A 20,047-nucleotide genomic window follows, 5' to 3' on the forward strand; every position below is an offset into this window, starting at 1 on the left:
TCTTCCTCTCCTTTTTATACTCGGTAATTTTCTTGATTTTTTTGCTAAAATAGCCGTAGGAATTTAGAGATATATATTTGCTTATTACAAGAGGTTAACTAAATATGACCAAAATTTTATAAATTATAATTAACTAGATTTGTGCATGTGCATCGCACGGTAGTAACAATTTTTTTTCCATAATTAATTTGTGATATAATATAAAAAATGAGGCAATTTATATGAAATATACAAATGCAATGTGTATAAGAAAATTGATATAATAAGGCCAAAATTATTAAAATTAAATTGAGAATTTTTTTATTGTTGATTAGTTCTGTTGAAAATATTTAAAAGTAGAATGTTATATTTCGTTAATGATGCATGTTTTTTCCAAAAATAACTGTACAACATATTTTTTAAAAATACGTTATGTAGAATAACAAAAACCAAATAAATTAAAAAAAAATTAATGATGACATCATATATTCTTTTGGCGGGAAATTTTTTAATGATAGTTTAACAAGTGTCAAAAATGATGATGTAAGCATGCTCAGTTTTAGAATTCCTCTGTAGTTAATGATCACTCTAGTTTAACTTTCAATGAAGTGAAAAAGGCTGCTTAAGAGCATCATTATTGTTGGGGATACTTATATCCTTTCCCGGTTTCTCTCTCCTTTCCTACACTTGACACATCACTTTCTCTTTTCTCCACATCACTTCCCACTATTTCCATCCTTTTACTCATCCTTTCCCTTAAAAATTTCCAACATCAATGAGTATCCTTTCCCACTTTCTCTCTCCTACTTACATATACCCCACCATTTATTCCTTTTTCAAATTACATATATTTATTAATATACTTAATTATTATTATTGTTGAAAATGTTGTTAATAATAATTAATAATAGATCCATTAACCGACACATTAATTAAACGAGACGAATTCAAAAACATAAAATTCATTGATTAAAAACATGAAATACATTGATTAAACGACATGAATAAAAAAAACATGAATTACGTTGATAAAAATAGCAAAGAAAATAACAAACATAAGTTTAAAAATAACTGAAATGTTTAATTTTCATCGGACCTCATAGACTGTGCCCATAAATGCTCGATCAAGTCGTTCTTCAAAGCCATATGGATGTCTCTATCACGAATTTCCCCTCTCGAAGCTATCAATCTACCGAAATTATCTGGATCATACTGTCCGGGAGTTACGGTGAATGTTGTTGCATTCCTAGTTGAAATTTGTTGGTCTTGGTTGACTACTACACCATTGAAAAAATGCAGCTTGAATTTGAGGATTACTCAACAGATTAGGGTCAACAGGAGGATTAGATTGGTTAAATTGAAAGTTTGAATTGTTAGGAAAATTCGGGTTACGACCGCAATTAGAATTATTACGATCCATATTGAAGACTCTAAGAAATTGGAAGTGAAATGGAGAAAAATAAACTTGAAAAAAAGAAGATTAGAGTAATTTTGTGTTTAAGAGTATTGTACAAGTAAAAATGAAATTTTGTGAAAATATAGCAAATTTTTACTCATTTTATAGACAAAAAAATTTTATGACTATTGGTGTTTTCGGATTCCAAAAATAAGTTACCGTTTACAAATTATAGTCGTTATACTGTTTTGGAGCAAAAAAAATAAAGAAACATGATGTTGACAAGTGTCAACAAGTTGAGCGTTGGATGATTTTCAATATAGTCGTTGTATGCTTTTGTTTGTGATTATTGAATTAACATGGCACTTGGGTCGAGGCCAGGGGCAGACCCACCTTTAGTCATAGTGGGTCCGGTGACACAGTATTTTTTTTAAAAATAAAATATCAAAGAGACCCCTTATTATAGATAGGTGGTCTCTTTGATGCTGCTATTGGTAACAACAAACAATATTAAAGAGACCTCTTATTAAGATAGGCGATCTCTTTAATGCTGCTATTGCTACAAAAGACTTGCTGTGGTTTTTTTTAAATATTAAAGAGACCTGTTATTTATATAAGAGGTCTCTTTGATGTTGCTATTGCATTTCGCAATTTTTTTGCGCTACTTTCTTTTTTCATTAAAGAGACCAATTATATTTAATAACTGGTCTCTTAAGTTATCTCACTTTTTTTTGTATAATTTTTTAATAATTTTTTTTCCCTTTTTATATCTTATATTTGTACAACCAATTTTAATATTTCCCCATAAAGCTTATCAATTAACTAAAAAATCATAAAGTTAATTCAATATAATAATTTTATTGTACCATTTGTTTATAACATGTTATTTGTAATATTTTCGACTTGTAAAATTGAATTCTTAAGTACTGTATTTGGTTTTGGTATGAATTTTTGTGTCCTATTTTTGGATTGAAATCAATTTGGTGAAATATATTTATATAATTTTTGGATTGAAATTAATTATGAACAAGACATGGAAAAAAAAATTGTACTTTCACAAATGATCAATAATTGATGGTGACACACTATCTCGGAAATCCTGGATCCGCCACTGGTCGAGGCGAGATTTCCTTTCCAGAGAAAGGATACTACAATATCCTAACAGTTATTTTTCCCAAGTAATAGCATCCATCAGGATTGGGAAAGGGCACCAAAAAGCCACGGAAAGGATTGTAAAAGGCCTTGATGTTGGTGCTCTAAACCCTTAGCAAGTGAACAAACTATGATCGATGCAACAAAAAGCTAAGGGACAAATAAACCAAAACCATATGATTAAAATAGATTTGATCTTCTATGATTGTTCAAGTGATTTATGAAAACTCTAGAAAATGAATGCTGTAGATCAACCACTAGAATCTTACTCTACTTGTAGTATCTAGATTAATCACGAATCATATATTTTACTTACCCAAAATAAAAAGTTACTTTTTTTTTTTTTTAATAATTTAGATTAACAAGAAATTGAAATTATGCACGATAATCTACCGTCAAAGTTTTCAATTTTCTTATACCTCCATGAAATTAACACAAATTATAAATTTATAAAAAATTATGCTATGTTCAAGAAACTCTTTCGGGTTAATTATAAATTTATAAAAATTTACTCGATATATTCTCTCCTCTCATAATAGTCATAATAAAGTGTCTCTTTGGATTTTTACGTGGGAATTAGGAAAGTTGTATATTCCTTAAAACTAAGGGTCTGTTCTGATTTACTAATTTAAACTGAACTGAATATTTTATGAGAGAATAAAATTAGGAAATGCACTAATTGGAGTTAAACTGAACTGAACTGAACTGAAAATAAGGTGAAGAGAATAGACCCTAATTACTATTATAAATTTGTGCATATGAGGTTAGAGATATATAGGAAAAAAGGAAAAAGTACTTCGCAATTGGGAATGATTAAAGAAAAAAGAGATGAAGTATTGAAAATTAATATTACGGAATAAAAGAAAAAAAAATACTGTAAAAATAAAATGACAACTCATAAAAAAGAGGGTAATAATGTCAAAAAGTATAACCGTAAATAAAAAAGAGACATTGTATTTTAATTTATGAAAAAAGAGGCATCGTATTATAAGACAAAGGGAGTATTTATTAGGGCGCGCGCCATGTTCGAGAAATTCTTTTGGTTCGACCTTATTTCACAATTTTAGTTGTTGACAACATTAATGAGGGGAAATAAGTACGAGTAAACAAATATTCCTAGAGTTTAAATATCCTCATATGGTTGATTTAGAGTTGAAAAAAAAAACAATTAACTTTTTTTTTGACCAAAAAAAATAAAAAATACACACAATTAACATTAACAAGAACAAATAAGTATTCCTTCAAAAAAAAAAAAAACAAGAACAAATAAGTATATAAACATTCCTTAATATATATATATATATATATATATATATATATATATATATATATATATATATATATATATATATAAATAAGGATGTAATTGTCAAAACACTATAAGAATTGTTTTACTTTTTACAATTAACATTAACAAGAACAAATAAGTATATAAACATTCCTTAATATATATATATATATATATATATATATATATATATATATATATATATATATATATATATATAAATAAGGATGTAATTGTCAAAACACTATAAGAATTGTTTTACTTTTTTATTTTTATTTTTTGTGTTTTCATCATCCTTTTTAATATATGTTGCGAGTCAAACACAAGTTACGCTTGGTCTAATGGTAAAATTGTCACCTTCCAACCTTAAAGTTGCAGATTCAATCCCCATTATAAACACTTTAAGGGTGAAGATCCCTTAACATTCTCCCTCACTCTCAAAATAACCCGTAAATATCGGACAAAAAAAAAAGTGAGGGTTAAAGTGCGTTTAAGGTTTTCATCCTTACCTTTAACAAAAAAATAATAATAATAATGTTGCGAGTCAAACAAACAAATTCCCAAAAGTAGGGATTCTAGATTGAGCTAAGACGTGGATCCAACGTGTCACAATTATGGACCGTCAAAAATGAAAAACAATCCATTATCCACCGTTGGATCATTATGCTACAAGTCAACCATTAGTTCTCCATTGAGTATAAACCCAAAAAATCTAGACATTCAAGCAGAGAATAGTTTCCCACTTTCCTGTTTCTTTCTTTCTCCCTCTAAAAATAATAAAATAAAATAAAACCAAAAAATTCAAAAAAAAGAAAAAAAATGGTCACAAAAATTAGAAGCACTATAAATTCATCTCAAATTCCTCTATTTTCTCAAACAATTAACAAGAAAAACTACATTATTTCTACAGTAAAAAATCCAAACTTGCCACTTTCTTTCAATCAATTTCCTAAATATTCTGAGAAATACTCAAATTTTCTCTCCTCAAATTGTTTAAGATCTTCCAGAAAGTCAATCAATCATCTTCAACCTTTCTCTGTTAAATCTTTCAAGGTAAGAAATTTGTTTATCTATTAAAGTTTGAATCTTTTCTGGGTTTTACTTAATGTAGCTGAATGATTCATGTTGTTTTTATTTTAATGTTTTCTGGGTTTTAGTTATAATGTAGCTAGATGATTCATGTTGTTTTTATTTGAGTGTTTTCTGGGTTTTAGTTATAATGTAGAGATTGATTGATTTTATATTTTATTTATATGGGCAGAATTCGATCCCGATACTTTAACCGTCTAAACTAGTTGACACTCAACATTTACATGATTGATGATATAAGGTGGAAAGTTGTGAATTGTTTGTTAGGGATAAGATGATTAGATGTATTGTTTGTTGTCCAATTTTTTGGGGGTTTTATTAGATGAAGAATATTTGCATAAAAATACATATACTTGTACGTGATATACCATGATACAATTTTGGTAGTATGATATTTTTATAAGCTATTTCTAGGTGGGTCTAATTTTTCTTCTTCAAAAATTATCCACGTAGATTGTTTTGATAAATTTGTATACAACCTTATTTTTGTACCATAATGATATCCTGTTTCAATTAATATTTGATCATCTTAATTTAGGATTTGAAGCTAGTCCAAGAATTTTAAGCTTGTTTTATGTCAATTTTAAGCTAATATTTGAATCCTGAACCATAATATCATATCATAACTTATTTTGTCCATTTGATCTTTCAAATTGGTAAAGATTCACAAGTTTATACCTCTTCTATACGTAATCAGTCATTTTTTATTGCATTTGGTTCATTACAAGGCTTGTGAATAGATGTGTCAAAAGCAAACTCGATCCGACCCAACTCGAAACCGATCTGAAAAATAACCGATTCAGATTTGGACTCGCTTGGAGATAACAATTTAGTATGTATTAACTTAAAAAATTTACCCGACCCAACCCGACCATATCAGACTCGATCCGATCATCCGAATTGACACCCCTATTTGTGAATGCCGTGATTTGATTGTTATGGACTTGTACCATGATTGAGCCTTGAAGCCTTAGACAAGCGGATCTAATTTTACCAACTGGTACCGTAACAACGAATTTGGCACCATGAGATTATGGGGTCGTTTTCAGTACCAATTCTCGTAACAAACTATTTTCCATAAGTTGCACAAACTTGTATGATGTAACAAACTATTTTCCATAAGCTGCACAAATCTGTATGTATGAATGTATGATGTATTGAGTAGTACCATTTTTTATCCAATGGACCTTAACTAGCTTAGGCTGCTTAGTTTATAAAGTCTTGAGGGTGGTATCAAAGACCTTTGAGGTTACGACTTCTTAAAGAAACAAAAAATACCCATTGAGATCTCGATTTTGTTGTTTATTACTCCGTATAAATCTAGATATTGTATGCTAGGCATTAGCTTATCAGCTCATAAGCCCGAATTTGCACTATATCCAATTTCCCTGTATGTATAACTCTTCACAAGATAATTTGAACATAATAAACTTAACATGTTTTTTCATTATTTCTAGTCACTTATTGTGTTAAAGTTTGTTACTTTGTTTGTCATTTGTCGTGGAAATTGATTGCCTTGAATCTAATATTTGCTCACTCAGTTTTTCATTTTGGCAGAGGGCTGAGAGCCTAGAGAAAGAAAAGGAAATGACTATAGCACCAGCTGTTCGAATTGCAGACGGGAAAGTTATAGTAAAAGACCGGACCATCCTAACTGGAGTACCCAATAATGTGATAGCAACATCAGGTTCATCATCTGGTCCGGTTGAGGGAGTTTTTATAGGGGCTGACTTCGACCAACCTAGCAGCAGCCATGTGGTGTCATTAGGTACTCTTAGAGATGTTCGGTTCATGGCATGCTTCCGATTTAAGTTATGGTGGATGGCTCAAAAAATGGGTGACAAAGGTGGTGACATCCCTTTGGAAACTCAGTTTTTGTTGGTCGAGACCAAGGATGGGTCGCACATTGAATCAGACAGTGGAGATGAAGCTAATCAGATCATCTATGCGGTTTTCCTGCCTTTGGTTGAGGGTTCGTTTAGGGCTTGTCTACAGGGGAACGCACAAGATGAATTGGAGCTTTGTTTAGAGAGTGGGGATGATGAGATCAAGGGGACTTCATTTACTCATTCTCTGTTTGTGAGTGCAGGGACTGATCCCTACGCCACCATCTTTGAAGCGATCAGGGCAGTTAAATCTCATCTTAAGACGTTTAGGCAACGTCATGAAAAGAAGTTGCCTGGGATTATTGACTACTTTGGGTGGTGTACTTGGGATGCATTTTATAAAGAAGTCACCCAAGAAGGTGTTGAAGCTGGATTGGCTAGCCTCTCCTCAGGTGGGACCCCGCCTAAGTTTGTGATCATTGATGATGGTTGGCAGTCTGTCGGGGTAGACCCACGGAAGGAAACCTCATCTGAAGAGAATAAAGATAATTCAGAGGAGGATGAACCTGTGCCAAGACTAACAGGGATTAAGGAGAATGAGAAGTTTCAAAAGAAGGATGACCCTAGTGTTGGGATTAAGAACATAGTAAATATAGCTAAGGAAAAGTACGGGTTGAAATATGTGTATGTATGGCACGCCATCACAGGATATTGGGGTGGAGTTCGCCCTGGGGTTAAGGAGATGGAGGAGTATGAGTCACTGATGAAATACCCTAATGTGTCTAAGGGAGTTGTGGAAAATGAGCCGGTGTGGAAGAGTGACCCTATGAAGGTGCAGGGGTTAGGATTAGTGAACCCAAAGAGTGTGTACAAATTCTATAATGACTTGCACAGTTACTTGGCTTCTAAGGGGATTGATGGGGTTAAGGTGGATGTGCAGTGTATCTTGGAGACCTTAGGCGGAGGGTTTGGTGGTCGAGTGGAGCTCACTAGGCAATACCACCAAGCTCTTGATGCTTCCGTGGCTAGAAATTTTCCAGACAATGGTTGCATTGCATGCATGAGCCACAATACTGATGCATTGTATTGGTAAGTTGACAATCCTATAATCCTACAGTTTTTTCTGTTTTTGGTGATTCTGATTTGAAATTTTCCTGCTTTAGGTGGTTTACCAGTAGTACTTGGGTTTAATTATTTAATGAGGCCTGCTTTATTTACATACCTTCATATGCATCCATTTGGGGGAAGGTTAGGAGTGGGGGGAAATTAGATTTCTCGTAATGGCATTAATAATAAACTAATTAAAAATCATTGTTACATACATTTGAAAATCAGTAGTTCATCTTTAGTTCATTATATGCTGATGTTATGCTTTTTATATCATGAACAGCTCAAAACAAACAGCGATTGTGAGGGCATCAGATGATTTTTACCCACGAGACCCTGTGTCGCACACCATACATATTGCAGCTGTGGCTTACAACAGTGTATTCTTAGGGGAGTTTATGCAACCTGATTGGGATATGTTCCATTCAGACCACCCTGCCGGTGAATACCATGGTTCGGCTAGAGCTATCAGTGGAGGACCAATCTATGTCAGGTGCATAAAACTTTTGTAGTCTTTTTTTCTTACTGATTGTGTCACAATTAGTTAACCAATTTTAGTAGATTATGTTTCTGATTTATTCCCATGTTTGTGTTACAGTGATGCACCTGGAAAGCACAACTTTGATCTGCTTAGGAAGCTTGTTTTGCCTGATGGATCAGTGCTCCGTCCTCGTATGCCTGGTAGACCCACCCGTGATTGCTTGTTCAATGATCCAGCTCGAGACGGTAATAGGTATGGCAACTCTAAACCTTTTTTATTAACTTTAAACCATGTCCAATTTCAAGATTGTATTAATCAGACATTTCTATTTCAATTCCACCCCAATTAAAAGGGCACTTTTGTGATGTTGCTCTTAAACGGTACAATTTTTTTTTTTTTTTTTGGGAGGGAGTAATACATAATAGCAATGTCTAACATTTAATTTGTTGTGACAAAAATGCAGCTTGCTGAAGATATGGAACATGAACAAGTACACTGGTGTGCTAGGAGTGTACAACTGCCAAGGGGCAGCATGGAGTATGACCGAGCGAAAGAACATTTTCCATCCAACCCGACCCGAAGCCCTGACAGGCGTTGTCCGTGGCCGAGACGTCCATCTCATCACTGAGGCCGCAGTGGACCCCACCGACTGGAACTTGGATTGTGCTGCCTATCGTCACAGGACGGGTGAGGTTATCACTTTGCCATACAATGTATCTCTGCCAGTGTCACTTAAGGTGTTGGAATATGACGTGTTCACTATAACGCCCATTAAGGTCTTAGCCCCAGGCATTAGCTTTGCCCCATTTGGGTTAATCCAAATGTTTAACGCTGGTGGGGCCATTGACGGGCTAATCTACCAAGTCAGGAGCGGAGCACGAGTGGAAAATGGATCTGCCCATGGTGATGAAATGGTAGGGAAGGTCCAAATGGAGGTGAAAGGTTGTGGGGTGTTTGGGGCTTACTCTTCAACAAGGCCCAAGAGGTGCCGAGTTGGATCCAAGGAAGTCGAGTTTGAGTACGATTCTGGTTCGGGTTTGGTCACTTTGAGTTTGGATCAAATGCCAGAGGACAGTAAGAAGGTTCACAGTGTAGAGGTTGAGTTATAAGTTAGTTTTTATATTATGTAGTGTTTTTCATAGTTACTATGAATATATTCTTTTTCCCTTTGCACCTCGTATGCTATAGTGTTGGAGGTGCACAATAGCAAGGGATCTATTCTTGAGTTTCAAGGCGATATGCAGATATGTAAACTTTGTTGTTACTACATTACTGTAAGATTATTACAGTACATTACTGTAAGATTATTACAGTAATATAACTATAGTATTGAATTTGACGTACTCAAAATTATCATTGATTCATTGTGCATCATTTAGGGCCAGCATCATGGCCTCGCGTGCAAGACGTATCTGAAGTATTTTAATACAAAAAGAGAATTGTATATCTAAGTTTTCATGTGTTATATATAGATAACTGTTGAAAGTTGAAATGTGTAAACACCAATAAATGTTTACTCCATAGCAAATGTAAAATTATCTACACCCTGAAACAATAAAGCATATTAACCTAGCTATTAACAATGTTCTCACTGTCATAAACATGAATTATAATATATAATCAAATAGTTGATCTTCCAGATCCTTAGCATACTCGAAGTCATAATCTTGCTCTTCATCAGGCATCGAATGCTGCTCAGATGATGGACCCTGTAGAATATTGCCATTTACTAATGTTGATTCATTTCCCATAAGAAGCTCCATGAAACCAGTGTGTTGTAATTCATCGTCACTTTGCTGCTGTTCAGCAGCAGAAAGTAGCATTAGTTGCTTGTGGTGTCTCTCTTCTCTCTGGTAATGAGTTACGACAGAATGCTGGTCTGTTCCTATAAACTGTGAGAACATTTCCTTTTGATTTCCCCACTCCTCATTTATCTTTTGCACTTCATCTCCAATTGTCAGCCTATCTTCTGCAATATGCTTTACGTTTTCGGTATTGAATACCCTACTAGCCTCTTTAAAAAGAAAGAAAGGAAAAAAAAAAAGATAAATCAAGTTAGCAAAGATGAGGATCAAGAATCATGTACGTCAAAACACAAAATTTGGAATACTTTCACAATTAATCATTTTCACAAACTGACTTTATATTTAGCTTACGGCTAAGGTTGCTAAGCTAAAAATACTATGTAAACCTGGGGCATGATGCCATTGCGGTAGCTTGAGATTCAAAGAAGATTATAAGCGCTATTTAAACAAGAATACTCGCGTAAAAACACAGAACATAGTTCCTATGAGTATTAATGTTAAGGCATGGTTGCATCTTTGGTTAATAGGCTGTCAGTAATGGGGTTCAGTAAAACAAAACCAAAAGGGAAAATATTCAAGTCAAGAGACTCAAGACACAGCTAACTCGAGATAACTTTTTATAAATATAAACCTGACCATGTAATAGCAACAGGAAAGAGCAATAAAGTACTGCAAAGAATACCTCTGATAGCAAGATTTTTAGTTCCTTCATATTCTTTGGCCATTTTCCTGAGCACTTCTAGGTCAAGTTCCATGCCCTATTCCAAAAATTCAAGCTATTAAGACACAATCAGCAGCAACATTGCTTTCACGGATCCAAATTAAAAAGGATCAGAGTACATCAGATGAGTGTATTGTATCAATTAATAATTCACCAAACACTTTTGTGAGAAAGTTCAAAAGATGACAGAAAAAAGAAGCAAAGAAGAGAGAGAATTCCTCAGGGTACGTGTAATTACATTCTTTAGTACAAGCTAATCTATAATCTAACAAGTTTGCACGGTAGAGCGGAAGTGTAAACAGAATCAGATTTTTTAAGATTAGAGCCAAAAAAATTTACTGATGACCTCAAGGTGGTTCATAAATGATTCAAAATAAACAACTTTAAGGATTAAGCCAATTACTAAACCAGCTAAGAACATAGAAAACATAATTGAATATATCAAGTGCAGGACAAAATCACAATTTGGAGAAAGAGGGGAAAGAGAAGAAGGCACACTAGAGGCCTAGACATATCTAGTAGGTCTCATAGTGATAGCGTAAAATGGGTGTGTGTGTCAATGTGTGTGTGAGTGTGTGTGTGTGTGTGTGTGTTATCAATATGCCTTGGCATCAATTTATATGACAGTGATATCATGATATATTAGAAATAAAATAAAATAAAAAATAAAAAAATAATAAGACACAGCCAAAAAGAAACCTAAAATCACAGGTGTACGCAGCATACCATGTCCATGTGAAGATAACGCTCAATCTTAGTGTTCGCCAACAATCTACAAAAAGGAAAAGCAGCAAGATGAGGTCAGTTATGAAGCTGAATAAAGCTACAATACTAAACTTATGAGTGTCGGACATACTTTTCATGCATCTTCTTTAAGCAGGCATTCTGCACATCTACCAATTCCTTTATCCTCTCTTTCTCAGAATAATCATTTATGTTGACGAAACCAAACAAGAATGCATTCTTTTCTAGCATCCTTCTGACCAAAACAGATACTAATTTGATTCCATTTTCTTTCGCATTTACAACCAGAGCTATTAGTTTTCGTAATTCTCCTGTAAAAACCATCAAGAGGAGGTCACATCTCAAAGAAAGGTTGAGGGTGAAAGGATGTATGCCAATCAATCAAACAAGACATGAACACATCTACTTGCCTATTGATTCTGGGAAGAGAAATAAAAGAATTTTTTTCAATACGCCAGTAAAGACAAATTTTATGATTTTCTAGTCACTTTATATTTTATCAATTTGCTGGTGCAATGTTGTGTACTGTGTATTAAGGAATAGATTAAACAAATCCAATATATTTCCGTTATATTAGATTGCATGAGTTCTGCAAATCCATATTCATACCTGTTAGTGGACCAACTCAACCAAAAGCTTAAGCTGATGGTTGAGGCCCAGGAATCTGTTTTATACTCTCACTCTCCCTCACATGAAAGACCCTTTGGGCATGAAATGTGGATGCAACACATGCCCACCCATACCTGGCGTGAATTAATTCCACCTTGAAGGAGGGGTGGATGAGATTCGAACCCGTGACCTTTATGTCACGTTGGCTCTGATACCATGCTAGTGGACCAACTCAACCAAAAGCTTAAGCTGATGGTTGAGGCCAGGAATATGTTTTATACTCTATCAATACCTAAGATGAGAGCCATTGAAGACAACTATTTCCCCAGTCACTTCAGGGGAAAGCAATTATGAAGAGTATTATTTTCCTGAAAATTATTTATAAGCCACCTGAAGAAAGAAGGGGGAAAGGCAAGAGTAATCAATCAAAGGTAAATTCTTCAGCTGTGACTTGATAAACATACATCTAATATGAAAACTCTGTCTTTCATTTAAGGTTCAAAAAGGAAGTGGAAAAAGTAAAATTACTCATATGCAAAAGCAGTTACTTACCAAGAGAGAGACAAATCTTGAAGGGAGGCTTGAATGGCTGTGTCTCGTAGAGACAATAGAGGGCATAAAGGGCACCCAGTCTCTGTGACAAAGAATTAGTGGAGATCATATAACCTGCGCATGATCACGGAAAGATTAAAAGAATTCGTCAAACAACAAAAGGATATAGATTTCAATCTGTCAAACATATTAAGACTAAAAAGGGACAGAATATCAGCGACCATGAATTAGATCTGATCAGTAGCAATACAACAACAGCAAAAAGAACCACTTTTTAAAGCAGGGGACCCAAAAAAAAAAAAAAACATCTTAGCCTACTCCTGACTCTGAAATGGCTATCTAATTATATCATGCATGAAATTACAGAACATCAAGCTTCACAAAACAAGAACGATAGCTCGTAATTCATAGGAATTAACAGCAAAAGGCTGGATCAAAACCATGGGTTACTTCTTATAAGAGTACAATATACAGCTATAAGTATGTATACAAATTCACTTGACCATATTTGCGCTCAGAGGATCAATCATAACATAATTTAGACCTTCAGATTCTCAGTTCTTTTTTAACAGTTGACTCACACATTATACCAATTCAATAGGGGCTAATGTATCTCACATTCCAGATGTTCCACTCTTGCTAGCACTAAAGAAGCAAATTGGGTGTACATTTCACAAACACATTCATTTCTATGAGGTTTTAACATTTATTTTCAATTGGCATCCAGTATGCTAATGAATTACATTCATTGAAAGAAGACCGACTAGTTTGTGCTGCCATCCTATCCAAATCCAGTCCTTAAGAGTTCCTAATATTTTCTTATTCAACTAATTATAATTTCACCCCATCCAGTATGCTAAAAAATCCAGGCATTACTCTTTTAATTTGAACTCAACCAACTTTGGTCATTAAAGCTATGCACATCAGGCCTGCGGATAATGCTAGCCTTATCAAGTTAACTATTCAATCAATAGTTGAACATTATCAGGAAACCCAAGTTTCTAAAAATTTCAAAGTAGCCATCACAAGATTCCATTCTGTGCTGGCTAAAAAAATTAGGGAAATTCTGCATACAACTGAATAATTCATCATAAGTTATTTATATTCTGTATTGATAACTCATGGAAGAAAATATCTAATTACGAGACAAATAATTTCTAGGGTTGTAATAAAGTCTTTTTTTATTCAAACATCAAATAAAACAATAAATGAAAACATGAGAAAACCAATTTAGCATTGGGGTTATTACTGTTTTAACTTGGATCAATTCAACAATCAACAACTTGTGATGTATCATGGCCATCATACCTCTAGCTCTCATATCATGGGCAGCCGAACCCACATAATTACCTAATTACCTTCCATCTTACAAACCCAATGAAGAAACTGGGAGGTGACACTATTAGCCAAATAGTGTAGGAGCAAATCCAATTCAACAGGAAATAAGTTCCAGGCTTACTAATCGAATAAGGATCGATGTAAACTCAACATCAAGTCATGCTCAGAAAATGCTCGATAAAACTAGTCCAAGCTTCAACTGACACTGGATAATGAGAGAAAGCATTGCCACCCGCCTTCCCCCCTAAATCAATAAGAGCTTACATACAACATATAGAGTATTTATAATATAAAATGAACAGCATTTTTCTCAGCTAGCAAATTGATCACCAAATATAACATATAAACCATTATATGATTCAATATGACCTCAAAATCAAAGAAATTATATTCAAACACGTAATTCCATCCTAATATTAAAGAAATATAAACAAAATCATGCAACACATTAGCAACCAAATTTGACTCAATTATCAATTTAGGCTCAAAAATGGCATACAATTCTAAACGTAAATTGCACATAGAAAATTCTAGCAACAAAATTGCTTGATAAAATATTTCATGTATTCAGAATATGCAATCAAAAGTTCAGTAGTCTGTCTAAAAAGAACCCTAACTTGATCATACAGACGAATAAATTCACGATAGTGAAGCTAAAGCCTAGATTGTGAAATTGATATTCGATTATTTGAATTATAAATCAAGTAAGAAATATGAGAGGAAAAAAGAAAAGAAAAAAAAAAGAGCTTACTTGAGAAGGTACTTCCAGTGGAGGAGAGAAAGCTCATAAGCCACTTCAATGGAGAATTTCGAGTACGCTTCAATGGCGGAGAGAAAAGGGTGCATCTTAAAAGTGAATGGCCAGATAGATACAAAGGGGTAGAAAGATATTCCCTGTACAACCGGTCTGAGTAATTTTTCACGAGAATTAAAAAAATCGTATTTAGAAAAACGAAATTTATATTTGCATAAATTGTTATAAATTAGAGAGTACTTAAATGTGGTTTCAAAAAAAAAAAAAAAAGTATTTAAATGCACATGAGATGATTCCTTCCAAAAAAAAGTAAATGAGCTGATAATTTTGGGATTTAAATTTTGGCTATAAGGGACAAACTCAAACTTTAAGGGACACATATAAAGCATAAGATGAGTTTTGAGTCAAGCTTAAAGCGTCTTTTTCTGAGGGAAGTATGATAAGATACATCATTGTCTAGTATGACAAAACACGTTAAAATGGTGTAATTTGACTTAGGCATGCAAGCATGACACGTTCAAGTGATGATATGTGAACTTAGGTTGTGCATGGACTATTCTTTTGAAAATTTTGGCATAACACGTAACTTGTGGGTTAGACTTAATTAGTCCAGAAGCACCTGGACATGATACATAACACGACTCACAACCATATTTGCAGCTAATGATTTTATTTTATTTAAATATTCTCTTAGTGATGTGCAAGTATACACCAAAGTCCCAAGCCATAAGTAGCCAACTAGCCATGACCTTATACCAACACAGGGTACACAGCGCATATCAGCAATGATTGCTCCCCAAAATTGGGTTATATGCAGCCTATATCTCCCCAAAATTGGACTTTGTTCACCAAAGTCCCAAACCAAGGGCCCCTTATCAATTAGAAATACTTAATAAGCACCCAACCTACTTACATAAACAAGTACTAGTACATAACATTACTCTAAAAAGGATGGGCTATTGACCTATTGTATTAGTCCACCATAAAAAAATACACATAAATTCATTCATTTTTTTTTTTTTTGACAAAGGATAAAAGGACAGAACCTAAAACAAATTACTGCTAAAGCAAATGAGATGGACAGCATCTTCCCCTGCAATTTGGTGCGCCCTGTGAACGCGTGCCCGATCAGCTTTATAAATACTACACTGGTGGAAGGTAGACCCTACCCATTGGATTCGTTGCACCAGCCATAAATACCGGATATCCCCTCGTCCATCGCCGCGCAGAAGAGTGACCAGATTGTAAGAATCTGTAAACAGATGAAACGATTGAATGCCTGCATTTGAAGCCCATTGCAAGGCATAGTAACAGGCTAAGGCTTCCGAGTGAAGAGAAGAGGAGAAAAACCCAAAATTACTCCCACCAACAATCCTATCATCCAGAGGATCTGCATTGTCGAGACACCAACCCATTCCTGCTTGTTGTGTGTCTTTGAACCAAGAACCATCTACCTAAATCGTTAAGAATGATGAGCCTGAGTGGTTGTGCCCTAAATGGGCTACATGAAACCCAGGCGGGGGCAAACCCGGGAGATCAGCAGGAGAGAGAGAAAGCTCCCTCCCTGTGTCCACGTCCATATAGATAGTATAAGAGTGAAGAATATCCACTAGTTGCAGATCAAAGGGTCTTGTGATAGAAGTGTCAGGATTGAAAACCCTATTATTCCTAAATAACCAAAGACCCCATAGAGTACCAACAAAGGTGCTAATACTGGGAATGAAAAGTCCATCCTGACTAATGAAAAGTCGGATATAGTCTTGGATCTAATCTGAAAGAGAAAGGTGTCCATGTAATTCTGAATGGATGCCCAAGGCACCACTCCTCCAAGCTGTTCTTGCAATAGTGCAATCTCGGAATAGATGGTTGAAATCTTCCTGCTGTGTACTGCATTGATCACAGGACACATCCTGTATGGGAACCCCTCTGCGTTGAAGCTCACTTTTGACGCTAGACCGTTGTGGAATAACTTCCATAAAAATAGTTTCCACTTTGGCTGTAACTGCAGGGACCAAAGGATTTTCCAAAACGGACTTACTGAATAAGAAGTAAGCGGCTGAGTGAGCATTGCATAACCTGTCTTAACCGTGTAATTCCCTGACAAAGTGCTTGCCCAAAAGCGGAAGTCCTCCTTCTGCAAAGCTGGAAATTCCATGGCAAGAATTGTGGAAGCATCCGCCGGCATAAAATACTGATGTACTTTGTCCACATCCCAAGTGAGGGTCTGAGGATGAATGAATAAATTAACAGTCCAATCCTTTGCAGTGTCGAGGAGGACCCCTGGGTGGAAGGTAGGCGATTTACCATTTACCCAATTTGAACTTCCGGCTAGAATGGAATTGCCATTGCCGACCTTCCAATTGCACCCCGTTGACAAAAGAGCATCCGCATGAAGCAGACCGCGAAGACCGTAGGACTGTCGACCTGAGTAGCGTCTTTCCTGAGAAGGAGTTGGCGACAAGAAGCGAGCACGAGCAGAATAAACTTTGGAGATGAGCAGCTGAGGGTGGGTAACAATTCTCCAAACTTGCTTCATAAGAAGAGCTTTATTTAGAGTTGAGATACACCGAATTCCTAACCCACCCATTCCTCGAGGAAGATGCATCTTCCTTTTCCTTTTCCCTACCCAATGCATTCCCTGAATTCCGGAGTGGGACCAGAAAAATTTCAATAATAAGCTATCGATTTTCCCAGTAATTGAGGTTGGGATTTCAAAGCATGAGAGGAGATGAGAAGCCATGGCCACCAAGATGGAGTTACTGAAGATTAAATTTTGTGACTGCAAGAGTCTGACAGCATTGAGCGTCGTTATGCGGCCAACAATTTTGTCGACAAGAAATTGGAAGCAATCTTTCTTCTTTTCCATGAAATCAATGGGGGATCCCAGATGATGATCAAACCCTTGAACTTGTATCATACGGAAAATCGCTTTAAATTCATCCTGAGCCAGCGTAGTAGTGTTAGGACTGAATTTAATCAGAGACTTATTGAGATTTAGCTGTTGACCCGAAACCTTAGTAAAGCGACGAATAATTTCTATAATATTCGTATAAGAAGGAGCACACGCTCTGAAGAAGACCATCGCATCGTCAGCAAAGAAAAGGTGGGAAATAACAGGACTTGACCTAGAGATTTTTATTCCTTGAAACAAATGCAAATCCTGACCCAAGTGTAGCATTCTGGAAAGAACATCCATGCAGAATAGAAAGAGGTAAGGGGATAACTGATCCCCCTGACGGAGGCCACAGTTAGGCTTAAAAGCCTCAGAAATATTACCATTGATTAGAGATTTATAGGAGACTATGGAAATGCACTGGTGAATCATTTGGAGCCATCTGGCTGGGAACCCAAGCTTGAAGCACCCGTAAAAGGAACTCCAGTGAACTCTGTCATAAGCTTTTACTCATATCGATCTTGAGTGCAGCAAGCCAATTCGTACCAGTCTTGGAAGAATTGATTTTCTCCATTAATTCATGGGACATTAGAATATTATCTGAAATAACCCTCCCTTGGACAAAGGCATGTTGAGAATCCGAGATTAACCCAGGCAAATACGGACGGTTTCTAGCAACCAAGCACTTAGAAGCACATTTGTAGATTGTATTACAAAGGCTAATAGGCCGAAGGTGGGAAACCTCCAAAGGAGTAGCAATCTTTGGAATCATGACCAGGAGTGAATGATTCCATTCTTTAAGAAGGAACCCCGATAGAAAGAAACTCTGTACAGCTGCAACCACCGAAGCACCCACCGTGGGCCAATGAACTTTTAAAAATTCTGCCGTAACTCCATCTGGACCTGCGGACTTGCAATTTCCCAAATCAAACATTCATTTTCTTTTTGTAATAGTAAAGTTAAAAATACCTTCAAAAACCACACCCAAATTGGACCATTTCACATATCAATGATATCATAAAACTAATCAACTATATAATTTAAATTCAACCATATAATATAAATGGTCCAACCATATAATATAATATAATCTAATATATATATATATAAAGGGGAGTTTTTCCCCGAGTTTTTAGAGAGCCACGTAGGATTTAATTTTTTCAGCGCGCCATGTAAGATTATAAATTTAAGTTGTAGCCAATTAAATAAAAGATTATTAATTTCTTTTACAATTAAATAATTCAAATGTCACGTAAGCAAAATTGACGAATAAGATACTAAAGTTTAAATTAATTAAATACAAAATATTATCTTTTGAGATTAGGAATTTTATCTAATATATTAAAGCTTATATAATAACAAAAATCACATAATATGAAAAATATTTTTTTAAAAAAATACTAACAAACCGTGCATCGCACGGGCTTCATCTAGTAGTCCATGTAACACAATTCAAACCGATTGAGTTTACTTCACCCATTTCTCCCTACGTATTATTAATTTCTCTCTTCTCAAAAAAATAAAATTTTCCTTAACCATATTATTATCATAATCTCATATGCATGTATAACTTTTTCTCTCCTCCAAAAACCCTATATCTCCTCGCCGCTTTGTTGTTCATGGCTTGCTCTTTCTCCTCCTCTTCTTTTGTTGGCTTGTTCTTCCGATTGTTAAATTTGTGCATAGTCATGTAAAATTTTATAAGTAAAAAGAAACAAATAAACACAATATTTTTCATATAAAATATTAGATTAAAAAAATTACAAAAATAAAAAACATGTATCACATGGTTTCCTTCTGGTTTAATATCAATACGTTTTCTAATAATCGTAACACCTTACTTTTACATCTATTTGATAATATTTCATAAATTGGTAATGACCCACTATTATTTTATTAATCCTCTTTCCCAATAACCCTACTAGTATAATTAATATATTCTCTATTTATTTTTTCCACTAACCCCATATGTATAATTATTTTTGATAGAGTATTTGTACTGATCTTGTCCTTCAACTATCAGTTTAATTTAAGATTTTGGTTAAGTTGACCTTCTTTTAACATGGTATCAAGAGCTAACGTGATAAAAAGGTCACGATTCAAATCTCATCCACCCATCATTTTCAGTGGAAAGTATTTTACACGGTGTATGAGGAGACCCAAGCTACATCCACATTTTAAGCTTTAGCGAACTCTCGTATGAGGGGGTATGATAAAGTATACAAACCGGCCCTACCTTCAAATATCATCTAAGCTTTTGGTAGAAGAGGCGTGATAGTGTTTATAAACCAATCTTAGCCTTAAACTATCACC

The 20,047-nt window shown here is 34.9% G+C and overlaps 3 protein-coding genes across 4 annotated transcripts; 1 reads left to right on the forward strand and 2 right to left on the reverse strand.

The window, feature by feature from the left end:
• The first annotated feature begins 4,602 nt into the window (after positions 1 to 4,602).
• On the forward strand, positions 4,603 to 9,678 carry LOC110725594 (probable galactinol--sucrose galactosyltransferase 6). Of its 2 annotated transcripts, none has more exons than XM_021905058.1 (5): positions 4,603 to 4,868; positions 6,462 to 7,819; positions 8,121 to 8,330; positions 8,436 to 8,570; positions 8,782 to 9,678. In XM_021905058.1, the coding sequence occupies exons 1-5, from the start codon at positions 4,635 to 4,637 to the stop codon at positions 9,425 to 9,427; spliced, it is 2,583 nt and encodes an 860-aa protein (XP_021760750.1). In that variant the 5' UTR covers positions 4,603 to 4,634; the 3' UTR covers positions 9,428 to 9,678. The 2 variants fall into 2 exon arrangements, with proteins under 2 accessions (XP_021760750.1, XP_021760751.1); XM_021905059.1 differs by having other exon boundaries at positions 4,736 to 4,868; positions 6,446 to 7,819.
• Positions 9,679 to 9,762: 84 nt separating this feature from the next.
• Positions 9,763 to 15,184, reverse strand: LOC110725595. Its single transcript, XM_021905060.1, has 6 exons — positions 14,839 to 15,184; positions 12,750 to 12,863; positions 11,701 to 11,899; positions 11,571 to 11,616; positions 10,806 to 10,881; positions 9,763 to 10,332 (listed from the first exon to the last, which is right to left on the reverse strand). The coding sequence occupies exons 1-6, from the start codon at positions 14,873 to 14,875 to the stop codon at positions 9,926 to 9,928; spliced, it is 879 nt and encodes a 292-aa protein (XP_021760752.1). The 5' UTR covers positions 14,876 to 15,184; the 3' UTR covers positions 9,763 to 9,925.
• Positions 15,185 to 15,887: 703 nt separating this feature from the next.
• LOC110725380 lies at positions 15,888 to 18,668 on the reverse strand. The gene is made up of 4 exons (XM_021904868.1): positions 18,281 to 18,668; positions 16,519 to 18,180; positions 16,347 to 16,405; positions 15,888 to 16,295 (listed from the first exon to the last, which is right to left on the reverse strand). Exons 1-4 carry the CDS (start codon positions 18,666 to 18,668, stop codon positions 15,888 to 15,890), a joined length of 2,517 nt encoding a protein of 838 aa, XP_021760560.1.
• Positions 18,669 to 20,047: the final 1,379 nt, after the last annotated feature.

Source organism: Chenopodium quinoa, unplaced genomic scaffold, assembly GCF_001683475.1.
Source record: "Chenopodium quinoa cultivar QQ74 unplaced genomic scaffold, ASM168347v1, whole genome shotgun sequence".
Classification (NCBI taxonomy): Eukaryota; Viridiplantae; Streptophyta; class Magnoliopsida; order Caryophyllales; family Amaranthaceae; genus Chenopodium; species Chenopodium quinoa.